The 12,969-nt window shown below is 36.1% G+C and overlaps 1 protein-coding gene across 1 annotated transcript in view; it reads right to left on the bottom strand.

The window, feature by feature from the left end:
• Positions 1 to 12,969, bottom strand: part of LOC107680414 (kinesin-like protein KIF21B) — a 66,021-nt gene that overhangs the window by 38,497 nt on the left and 14,555 nt on the right. Inside the window, exons 5-12 of the mRNA XM_016476303.1 lie at positions 12,004 to 12,165; positions 10,133 to 10,248; positions 8,180 to 8,375; positions 3,884 to 4,073; positions 2,870 to 2,933; positions 2,431 to 2,655; positions 1,042 to 1,183; positions 193 to 340 (exon numbers count right to left, since the gene is read on the bottom strand). Coding sequence (XP_016331789.1) covers positions 193 to 340; positions 1,042 to 1,183; positions 2,431 to 2,655; positions 2,870 to 2,933; positions 3,884 to 4,073; positions 8,180 to 8,375; positions 10,133 to 10,248; positions 12,004 to 12,165 — 1,243 coding nt within the window. The remainder of the gene's footprint in view (positions 1 to 192; positions 341 to 1,041; positions 1,184 to 2,430; positions 2,656 to 2,869; positions 2,934 to 3,883; positions 4,074 to 8,179; positions 8,376 to 10,132; positions 10,249 to 12,003; positions 12,166 to 12,969) is intronic.

Below are 12,969 nucleotides of genomic sequence, written 5' to 3'. Positions count from 1 at the left end.
TGAAGAAACGTGCATTAGTAATATTTTGCTCGATGTGCCCTCTTGTGGCCTCAGGAGAGAAGCCAAAAGCTTTTTTGCCCCTAACATAAATTATGCCTTTTAAATTCGATTATTGATAATATTTTAGTACAAAATTAGAATTTTGTTTTTCGGCCAATTTGACAGCCCTAATAAACGCATCTCCGAATGCACCTTTCTCGTCTGAGTCAGAGTCGGAATCCACCAGGCTCTCATCGCTGTCGAACTCTTCCTCCTCCCTGGTCTCCTCTTCCTCCTCCTCCTCCTCCTCCTCCTCCTCATCACAGCCGTGATCGTCCTCCTGAAGAGGATACATGCCATCCTGCACAGGGTGAAGGACATCAAACCTTAAGACCTTCTTTCATACATACAATAAAAAAATAATAATAATGTTTTTATATAATTGTGCCATGTCATCCATCAGTGTTTTTATGTGCTATATAACAACTTTATTTCTGCAATTGTATTATTTTATTCTTATAAAACAGTACCATATAACCTTTTTTTCTTTTTAATATTAAGACTTATTAGAAATGTATTCTTGCAATCACTTAATTTATGCAGCACAGCTTAATTACTACTTTATGGCATTTTTCCTGCAATAAGATTTTATTCTTTAAACTTAATTTTTCCTCAAAATAATTTTATATTCATAAAAAATAGCAAACAAAACTTTATTGCAACATTGTTTTTTTCTCTCATATTAAAACGTCACTGCTGTAAAATGTTATTCTTGCAATGTTGCAATTTTAAGACTTAATTAAGACTTGATTCTTGTCATTTTGGAATTTTATTTTTATTAATCACTGTCTGCAATGTGTAATTTATATAATATACAACTTTATTCACATAATTTCTTCTTTATACTCATATTTATTCACACTTTATTCTTGCAAAGTTTTGACTCATGAACATTTCAAATTCATTCTCAAACTTTTTCCTCAGAATATATGACTTTTTTTTAAATCCATCTCAAATCTTTGTAACCAGCAGACCAGTTGTTATAAAACTCTTTTCTCTCACCCCTTCAGGTTCATTATCAGAGTCTCCATCTCCATTTTCTCGTCTCTCTTCGTTTTCCCTGCTCAACCCGTTCTCACTCTTTTCTCCATTTTCCTGAGAATAAAGCTTGGCTCTCTTCTTCAGACCTTTTTCTTTCTCAGGACTAAAAATGAGACAAACTATTATTAAATTTCCTATAGACAAATACATGCATAAATACAGCACTGATGCAATCAATTGGACATTCATCACACAATCTCACACAGGAGTTTGCACACAAAAAAATAAGGGACCGGGCCACAATTCCACCAATATCTGATGCAAACATTTAATAGTCATGTAATCGCACCACGGGGACTCATGCAGTGGAGAGATTTATCCTGGGTCTTCTGCTTTTTAGCATTTGCAGGTCAGCTGAGACTTCCAGTGTAATGTTGGGTTCACAAATTACCCATGGCCTCTCTCCCGTGAAGAGCGGGACACTCCTGTAGTCATATTCATTATAGCGGACAATTTACTGAGAGATACTTGTATCTGTGCCAGCTTGCTGTCCTTAGTTTGAGTTGGTCAGGACATCCTGGCACAAACAGAGATAAATCTAATTCTGGCACATTTTACAGCCTCTTATTGGCTCAATAACATAAAACAGGAGAGGACAAGCATATTAAAGTCTTCCAAATACACAATCAGTGGAACATGTTCCGAGACCTCTGCTAACATCAGAGGAGACTGCCAGACACATAGACAAGAAGTGTCAAGACCACCTGGAGCAGGGTCTCCGATTTAATCACTTATTTAACTACATATTTAATAGCATTAATGAATTCGTACATGCTGTGGATATTGTAGTCTGACAATATCATTTAATTTTAGATGTGACCTTAAAACGTTCAAAAAGAAATTTTCATAAGTGAAAATCAATCAATATTTTTCGGATCTTCCATAATTTCCCTCAACATGAAAATGAAGTATAAAAATTTTTAAATCATTTTTCAAGAAAATTTTAGCAGAATAAATAAATGGGGGAAAAAAAAGAGAATACAAGAATAAAATAAATAAATATATAAAAGAATAAAACTAAAAATAAATTATACATAAGAGAATAAATAATGCATTAAAAGAATAAAAACATTAAATAATAAATAATATCAAATAGTACAAAAATATAATATAAGCATAAAATAATAATATAAAAATGCATGAAAGAAAAGTTAATAAAATAAAAATAAAGAATCAAAAGAATAAAATAAAAATTAATAAATGCATACAAAAATAAAGTAAATGAATAAATAAATAATCTATAAAAAATAAATAAAATAATAAAATAAATAAATACATAAATGCATAAATAAATACATTCATAAATAAAATAAAATCAATAAACAAACAAACATGCTCCTCAGACCTCACCTCTTCCTCCTCTGATTTGTCTCTTTCTTCTTCAGCCTCTCCACATCTAATTTGGCTTGACGAATCACATCTGTCATCTCTGCATCCATGGAAACAGAGGGGGAGGAGCCGAGAGGGAGTGCTGGAGTAGACGGGTGGGAGGCTGGGTATGGAGAGCGGGCGGAGAGGCGAGACAAACTGCGCCTCAGAGACTCGTTCATGGCCTCACTCTCCAGCAGCTTAGACCTGAGAGACAGACAGATGAGTCACTCTTTTCTATTGCTTTGATGAGAAATTGTGTCATGAGTAGAACAGCATCCATATTTGTCCATGCCCATGTTGATTAGAGTATTAAAAATGTGAAAAGTATTAATTTAAGATACATTTAGGGCAGATAAAAATGTACGATTAAGTTGAGATTAATCACGCGTTAACTAATGACAAGAGAACATCATGTTACCTCAGCTCTTCGATTTCTCGAATGTAGTTCTGGATTAGATTGCCAATCTCCTCGTTCGTTTCACCTGTTCAAAGAGTGACAGATTTATTCAGCAATAATGAAATGACAAGAAGTATTGATGTTTGTTTGTTCGTTTTTTAACACCATGCCAGCTTCCTTGACTATTTTCATGATGAAAACTATATTTGAGTAATTAAAATTTAAAGTTTGAAACTAAAGAATTTTTGGAAAAACCTTTTCAAGGGCATTAACAGAATAAAACAATTTTCCAAGAGAAGTAGAAACATTACATTCCCAAGAAATAATAAAATAATGGATACAGACTTTCAGTGGCCAACTAAACTAGTTAATTAAACTTGGTAACACGCAGGTTAACTAATACACTGTGATAGTTTGGGAATTTGCTACTGCTAATTATTATAGCTAATTCATCGTACCCACTGTATATATATATATATATATATATATATATATACTAATATAGCAAATATATTTACCAACATATTTTTATATGATTACTTGTAATATAATAATAATAATAATAAGTAATTACTTCTGAGATGTGTTCATTACCCCACTTATCGACTTTTAAAAAGCCTGCTTCTAATACAGTAGATCTCATAGTTTCAACCTCCTGACTTCTGCAACCTCATGCTGAAAAGACTCAAAATTGCAGCCACTTCAGCAGTAAAATTTAGTTAATCAGTTATTTCATAATATTTCTGTTTAATATTTAATATAATTCTCTATTTTTAATGTCTTAATGCAAGAATCATCTGAAAATAAAACAAGACATACAATGCAGTTTAATATAGCTAGCACAGAGTTTAATAACTATCTAATATCCCACTAAAGAAGCTATTAAGTTTAGGCACTGCAGTACTTTGCATGGCATTCATGTAACATTTATATCAACAACAAAATTACGCTGAATATATAGTAAATATCACCCAGTCCTACTATCTACATATAATTCAATGGTAATCCCCTGTCCAACCACTAGAGGTCTCTCACCAGTCTTGGTGAGCAGCAGGTTGACTCCATTGGTGAGAAGCTGGGTGACTCGAGTGTTGAGGTGGTCGATGGTTTCCTGCATGGCTTTGACCCGCATACGTAGAGTGTCATTCTCTTTTTGCAGCATAGAGTTCTCCTGAAACAGATCGCTAAAACCGTCGGATCCATCTTCACAGGCCACTCGCTTCCCCTGAAAGAAACCCAAAGACCGTGGCTGAATCCGAAATTGCTCCTATACCCTCATTCACTATTCCCTACATTAGGCCACTAATACAGTTCACTTGAAGGAGTCAATGAAAACGAGTGAGTGAATTCATACACTGAATGCACCGGAAGAACTGCCGCTTTTGCATAGTTTGTGCTTGCTGTTTAATAATCATTTGAAACTGGCAGCTCCAGTAAGATGAAAGGAAATATCTTAAACTCTGTCATGGAAATTAAAAAAATTATGGATGGACGATTCAGCTGTGGGCGCCATCTTCTGGTGAGACAAGGCAATTCATTCGGGTGTGCGACTCTCACAGTGCATTATGGGTATTCTCTAGCCACTGAGCATTCACCAGTTGTACACTCGTTATTGCTGTGCATTGTGGGATTGAATGAGTGCACTCAATGTCCACTAAGGTTTCGGACACCACTAAAAATGGCTGTCCCCTCAAAAAGCGCCCTATTTAAGGGTATAGGGAGCACTTTCGGACACAGGGTGTGAGAAACGGATAACTAGGCGCTGACCCCATTCAACCCAAGCAACAATCCCCCAATCCTTCCATGCTCGGTCTCTCTGTCAGGACGTCTCAACTCTCTCAAAGCCATCACGGCTAATCGCTAACTTCTTCCGGCGGCCGTTTATCATCCAGGTCAGGCCGAGGAGCTAATCTGCAGCTACGCTTCATTAGCTCCAGCGAGATCCCATGAGCTGAACCATGTTATCATGCCCCACAAGCCCACCGCACAGGCTTTCTCATCCTCTGGACTCATTACATAAACAGCTAGAGCGCCAACTGGGTGGCATTGAAGGAAAGAGGAGAAAGAGCAAGTGTAGGAATGAAAGAAGATGACTCACTATCTACTTTAAGTCCTCTATTTTATTTAGTAATAGAGGAAGTGTTTAGCAGTTTGATGCTTCAATGTAAGCTCAAATTGTTGCCTCTGTAGTAAAATAAACAAGTAATAAGATATCTTGACAAGTCAGTTCTGTCACTGTAAACTGGTTCCCGCTGTGTAGAACATTCTGGCATGTGTCATATATCTGCTATCCTGATAACTCAAGTGAGCTGGTACTTCTGTCTTTCAGATTCGCCCAAAAATGAAAAGTCTGTCATCATTCCAAGCCCATATGATATCCTCCTAATATCAGAGAATTTGTAAATATTTTATGAATGATGAGGTTTTACGTAAAAATTGTACAACTTCGACTTAGATCAAATGAATTTGTACGATTTGTGGGTAAAAAGTCACCATGAAGGTCCGACCCAACCCCATCCCTCAAGAGGAGTGTGACTGGATCGTACAAAATCATACAATATAGAGGGTGACATTTTACCTACAAACTGGACGTCTTCGAGTATGATCCTATGAATTTGTATGAATTGTAGATAAAACGTCACTATGAATGTCCACCCCTGAAGCTAACCCTCAGAAGGTGTGTGAGCAGATTAGGGCAGCTCAAATATGGAAAAAATCCTAATCACGATTATTTTGGTCAATATTGTAATCACGATTATTTAACACGATTATGAGTGGGCCACATGACCAAAATGTTATATGAATGGTTTATTTAAAGATAGCGATATCAAATATATATTTTCTGTATATAAGGTTGCTATGACATTTACATTTTAGAGACATTTAGAGATTTAGAGAAATTTCACAATTCTCAATACCACAGCAGAATACTAGGGTAACTAATATTAGTAAAAAAAAACAACAAAAAAGTCCTCAAATTATTGAAAATAATTAAAGGGGTCATATTATGCGATTTCAAGTTTTCCTTTCTCTTTGGAGTGTTACAAGCTGTTCGTGAATAGATAAGAAAGACTGAAGTCATAGTTGTGGTGTGGACTCTGCTATTCTTTAATATTGAGAACAATTTTTAGAACTATATCGTTATCGTTATCTTTATAGTTATCGTCCTTGGTGTGAACGGGCCTTAAGTCATTATAATCAGTAATTATGTCCCCACTGGATGCAACAAATGCCTCGTTTATAATGGGTTTTAATGTTTTTGTCTCGTCGCTCCAAAACACGGCATCACAATATGGTAAGGGGCGTAACATTTCCGTCACAAGGAATTCGGCCGGAAATCACTACGCACTGGATAGCTGGCCAATCAGAGCACACCTCGCTTTTCAGAACGATGAGCTTTGTAAAAAAACGACGTGTTTCAGAAAGGCGGGGCATAGATGTAGCAACAATAATGTACAGTATGTGGAAAATAATGTGTTTTTTGAACCTTAAACCGCATAAACACATTGCATTACACCAAATACACAAAATAATGTTATTTTTTAGCAACATCATATGACCCCTTTAAACAGTCAGTAATGTAATAAAAAAAGCAAAGGACAAATACAATAGAAAAAAAGCTTCAAATGAAACAAACAGTGCAAGTCTAAATTATTCAGCTAACAGCCTACTACAGAAGTTAAATATTTGAATGTAAAATAAAATGGCAGTCTTCACTGTAAGAAGTAAACTTCCTTTGTTTCTTATTAAAGCTACAAAAGTCCTTCAGTCAAGAGCAGTGAGTGATTTTGTCTTTGTCTTTTGTTTCGATTAATATTAAGCACACAGTCAGCAGCAGGAATATTAGCCAGCTGGCACTTTAAGAGTCGCACGGATCCAATGCATGCATTTTCATTCTAAAACTGTTTACGTTCACTTATTACATAACCGACGAGGGTTTATGTGAATAATCACCAAGCACCGCATTTTGACACATTTTTGTGTGTATTTGACCGTTTAGGCGCACACCTTAAGCTAAAAGTTGACTTTACATATCCGTGTTCCGTTCCGTCTCTGAGCGCATGCACAGAAAGCCTCCTGAGGAACAGCGCAAGTGCTCTTTCATGCTTTTAAACACCTTAAGCTAAAAGATGACTTTACATATCAGTGTTCCGTTCCGTCTCTGAGCGCATGCACAGAAAGCCTCCTGAGGAACAGCGCAAGTGCTCTTTCATGCTTTTAAAAACATGAATAAATCTGATCAACTTTGATAAATCAAGCACGTCCCATTTTGCAAAAGCCATGTTACATGATTTTACTGATTTGCATGTGAAATTGGGCTTTTATGGAGGAGCGAAAGCGCACCGCCTGAATGGGGTGCAATAATCATTTTATCTCGATTATTGTATTTTTATAATAGTTGGAGGCCGAAATCGAAATCGAAACTGTATTTCGATTAATTGCACAGCTCTAGAGCAGATCATACAAAATGTGCAAAAGAGATCATATGAATTTGTATGATTTATAGGTAAAAAGTCACCACGGAGGTCCAACCCTAACCCCATCCCTCAAAATGTGTAGGATTAAAATGTCAACATGAAGGTCAACCCGTAACCCTACCCCTAAAACTAAACCCAAGAGGTGTGTGAGTAAATGTGCATAAGAGTTGATACTAATTCGCAACCAATTCATGATGACTTTTTACATACAAATCGTACATCTTTGTGTAGGATCATATGAATTTGATTCTATAATGGTAAAAAGTCATCACAAAGGTGATCCCAATCCTCAAGAGGTGTGTGAGTAGATTGTCCAAAAGCATATGAAAAAGATTGTACTAATTCATCCGAACCTTCAAATCAGACGTCTAGTAAGATCCTTTGAATTCGTACAATTTGTAGATAAAACATCTCCACCTAAAGTAGAAATTCTTAAAAATATTTGTAAAGATACTTTTGTCAAGAGATTGTGTTGGTGGAGATTTTTAGATAATAATGACTTGTTTTGGTCTGTTCCTCATACAAATGTATTGTATGGCATCAGAACATTTGGAATACAGTGCACAAGTAGTATGAAATATGTTTGTGTGCTTTTTTTAAGCAATATTAGGAGCTCGATAGCTCCAGTCCCCATTCACTCTCATTGTTTTGAAATGAACATCCAGGATATTCTACAAAACATCTCTCTTTTTTCCACAGAAGAAAATGTTATGATATGGGGGTGAGTAAATGATGACACACACTTCATTTTGGGGTGAATTGTCCATTTGCGGGTTTTTGTTGGTGGGAAAAGATGCCTGCTGGAGACTAACTCTTCCCAGAATCCCACGACCCTCCAGGTCCTTCTCCTTACCGCTTTGTACTCCATGATCTCCATCTGCAGGCGTGCGATCTCCGCTCGTAAGGCGCTGATCTGCTGGCTGGTTTTGTCCTGGTTCACGATCACTTTGTTCTTGATGTTGCGAGCCCGATTGGCGTACTTCAGTGTGTTCAGGGTCTCCATGAAGTCACGGTCAGAGGGGCTCACGCAGGCAATCATCACGGTCCGACTAGACGGATACAAAGCAGATGAGAATGCAAAAGGACAGGAATTCATAAGGGTCTATGAGATCCTTCAGAAACACACACACATGGCAGAAAGATAAAACTCACAAACAGATGACACATAAACACAAACACGCTTTCATAGACTGCACACGCTGCCCGCATATTTTTGTGGATGCGGCTGGGATTGAATGTCTTTAAGGAGCGCCTCTGTCTGCAGTCCCTCATGTTTAATTCAATCAACTCCCCCTCTGAACCCACATCATAAGAATATATGGGTAGCCTGTGCCGTCCACTGTGGGCTGAGTGGCCCAGCGCTGATGCAGTGCACTGTTAGCATGCATTAACCTTCAAGGCACAATGACTGCACTGTGCACAGGAACGTTTACAAGTGTGTGAACTTGCAAGGACAATCCGAGACTTCTAAACAAAGTGTGTATGTATGAAACTGCCTCTACAACGATAGAACTTTAAGCTTTCTAGATAAAGTTAAGTTGTTACAATGTTCTAAGTTGCACTGAGTAAATAAATTATTTTCTATACCCACTGTGTGTGTGTGTGTGTGTATATAAAATAAAATAAATATATATATATATTTATATAGTATATATAGTATAAAGTACCCCTTACTTGTATGTACATTCTGAAGTAATTAGCCCTGTCAGTTTATTGTTAACTTTCTGATATTAATTATTTAAAACTACAAATGAATATTTTTAAGCTATAAAAAAAAGAAAAAAAAAAATCTTATTCATGCATGTACATTCTGAAGTATTAATATTTAAAATACAAATGGTTTTTAATTATAAAATAAATAAATATCTCAAATTAATTATTTTAAAAATTAATCATTTAATCTCAATAAATCATGCCCCTGACTTGTATGTAAATTCAATTTTCTGAGATTAATTATTTAAAAATACAAATTAATAAAATATTATTTTACAAAATTATAAATTAAATAAATTTATTTTAAAATTAATTATGCCCCCTGGCTTTTAAAATCTGAATTAGGTCTTATTAATGTTAATTTACTGAGTTTAATTATTATTAAATCATTTTTGAAAATAAACAAACATATACAATTAAAAAATATATTTAAAAATATTAAAAATGAATAAAAATATATATTTTTTTTTTATTTAAAAATAATGTAAATAAAAGTGATAAGCATAACATAATAAAAGTATCATAATAAAAGAAGTGGGGTTAGAAGTAGGGATGGTCTATAATATATATAATTATTTTAATTTAACAAAATATAAAATATATCAACATAACAATGTGTCTGTGCATGTCAAGTTTTGCTGTTTTGTGGGGAATAAAAGCTACTTAAAGAAACTGAACAATGTCTTATGTCACATATAATAACAAAAACAGGTATAAGAGGTGTCTTGTAAAAGGTGTGGTACAGTATTTATAATTACCATATTCTAAAAACAACAGAAGTCAAAGGGACTTCCAAAACTATCAACTATAAAGCTATATTCAGTACAACCTGTAAATCTTCATAGCTTCATAAAAGTACTAAATATCTTTCATATAGCCAAAAATGTCAGGAATTAGGGTTAGGGTTAATTTATAGTAATTATAATTAGCTTAATTTAAGAACAATAGAACTCAAACAAAGGGAGTTACATAGTATGATACAAAAACACACGTGTGTGTCTTCACACAGGAGCTCTGCCAAAAACGACACAGTGTTCCTAAGAAAGCAACACTTCTGGTTTTTAGTTGTGTATACAGGTGTATCAGACGTTACCTGTTTCCTCCCAGTGAGTCCTGCAGCAGGCGTGTGAGTTTGGAGTCTCTGTAAGGCACATGGCCTGCCTTCTTACTCTGATCTCCCAGTGCACTGATCACATTACCCAGAGCCAGCTGCCAAACACACACAGAGAGAGAGAGACCCGGTCACGCTCCATCGCATGCTGCTATCTGAGATTAAAAGCCTTTAAATGGGCTCTCTTACAAATGAGTAACTAGGCTCTAAAAACAATAGAGCTCTATTGGGCTCTGAGCTCTCTGAACAATGGCTCTTCTTGGCTCTCTTCCAGTCTTTAGCTCTCCTTCAGAACTCTCTCACAATATAATTACCTTTTCTTTCCTTCATCTACTCGGACAACTTTACTGAGCATGACAGTGAGAGCGCAGTAATGAATCTTGAAGGAGGCAGAACTAATGCAACACAAATTTCACACCTTAGTTAACATGGATAAACTTGACTCAGCTAAAAGAACCGACACAGTTATGATAATGAAGTCTAGGACTATGAAAATCCCTGACGAAGCCAGTTTTGTTGTGTTGAGGTGTTGGCTTAGTGCTCATCGGAGAACTTTCTTAAGTGTTTATCTAGTCATGGTTAAAGGGACTGGTAACTTAAAAATGACGATTCAGTCATGATCTAAAAAATAAAAATAAAAAAAGTACATTGCTAGTAAAAGTTTGGAAACATTGAATCATCGAACCTATGAAGTAACAAATGAAAGTATGGGAATTTCATTGTGACCGAAAATAAAACCAAGTTTCGCTTTCACAACGAAGCACACAGCGTCTTCACGACATGGCTGCAGCGTCAACAATACTACAGCGAGAATAAAAGTTACGCCTTCTTTCTTTGCGTGAACATTTGGGAGGCGTTATGCAAATCTTCCCACATAGTGAGGTAGATATGTGGGGGCGTGTTAGAACGAGCCGTTTTAGGGGGGTGTGGCTGACTCTGAATTTTATAAAGAATATCTCTTTGGATTTGAGACTTTAGTCTTTGCAACTTTACAGATCTTCTTTATGCACCAAGAGCTTGTAACACTCCAAAGAGAAAGGAAAAATTGAAATTGCATCATATGACCCCTTTAAGAAAATCTTATGCTCATCAAGGCTGCATTTATTTGATCAAAAATACAGAAAAAAACTGTATTATTGTGAAATATTATTACAATTTAAAATAATGGTTTTCTATTTTAATATCATTTAAATATAATTTATTCCTGCGATGCAAAGTTGAATTTTCAGCATGTCTAGTCACATCTCTAGTCACATCATCCTTCAGAAATCATTCTAATATGCCGATTTATTATCAGTGTTTGAAACCATTTTTTGCTGCTTAATATTTTTTGGAACATGTGATACTTTTTTCAGGATTCTTTGATGAATAAACAGTTAAAAAGAACAGCATTTATTCAAATTAGAAATCTTTTCTAACAATATAAGTCTTTACTATCACTTTTTATCAATTTAACACATCCTTTCTGAATAAAAGTATTATGTCTTAAGAAAGAAAGAAAGAAAGAAAGAAAGAAAAATGTACTGACCCCAAACTTTTGAACAGTAGTGTATATTGTTACAAAAGATTTCTATTTATAATTGTATATTTCTGAAGCCAAATGACAGACTGGAATTAATCCTGCACTCACAGAGAATCTTGCATTCTGTCTGGCATTCCATCAAAACACATAATATTGTGTTTTGAGCAACAGGGTAATGCACATCACCTTTAGATGACAGAATGCAACCAGGAAAATGGCCCTCGGGGAAAAAGTAGTTGTCAGGGGACTGTCCTAGTGGTTATTTCCTGTAACTGAGTTCCTTCAAAGTAACCCGGTGCGAAAGCCCCTATAGTTCGAATATCAGACGTACCAGGCCACAGTTGATAGAGATGCCCTCTCTCGCTCTCTCTCCTGTGGCTCCTGTGCGTTTGAGACGCTCTGATCCAGCCAGGTCCACAAAGTGAAACTTAGCAGTGAGCGTCTCATACTCGGGCTGAGAGATGGCGCTATCGCCGTTCATCTCTCCGTTCACCTGGAGTAAGAGGAAAGAGTAAAAAACAATGGCAGCTTTGAGCTACTAACACGCGCATCTTAAATTACAAATGCAACATTCATGGTTCCTGCATTTTCAGTGTGCTCTGACATGTTCGGTGTTGATGTTTCTAATGCCAGTGGTTTTATATAATTACTCAGTTTTGTACCGCAGCAGTCTGAGCTCTGTGAATTTTAATACTTCAAACTTGCGACCTGCTTAAACTTGTTAATGGCTTTCTAATGCAGTACTTTAGGATTACAGCTCTCAACATGATGTACGCCGTTTTAATTAATATTCCCATGTCGTCAGATGTTCTTGACAAGCGCTGTGAGCATCTAAAGCAGCTCATGATTGATGTGTTGATTAGGGTTGGGTACCGAACTCGGTACTTTTAAGGGTACCGACCGAATTGCGTCAGTACTACCGAGTACCGATTCACGTTAAATCAATCGGTGCCAAATTTCGGTACCTGAGAACGCATCTGGGTGCATACGCTACAGAGAGAGAAAGAGAGACGCTGTGACGTGTTGTCAACCCTGCAACTCGTTCAAACAACACACAGGGCAAGCTGAAATGTTCTGAAGTGTGGTTGCATTTCTAGGGCCATATGGTTTCTGAGAAAACGCGGATGGGATCGCGGAGTCCATTCATAAAAACGTAATTTACTCTATAGCGCGGAATGCCACGGAATTCGTCAATTTTGGATGAAAAAATCAAAAGTAGTCACTGCCACTTAACTCGAATCGCGATATGAACTAGTGTCTGTGAATATTAAAATGCAAAAAGACGGTTTAAATATGA

This window comes from Sinocyclocheilus anshuiensis, unplaced genomic scaffold (assembly GCF_001515605.1).
Source record: "Sinocyclocheilus anshuiensis isolate Anshui unplaced genomic scaffold, SAMN03320099.WGS_v1.1 scaffold792, whole genome shotgun sequence".
Taxonomy (NCBI): Eukaryota; Metazoa; Chordata; class Actinopteri; order Cypriniformes; family Cyprinidae; genus Sinocyclocheilus; species Sinocyclocheilus anshuiensis.
This window is presented reverse-complemented; position numbering and strand designations above follow the sequence as displayed.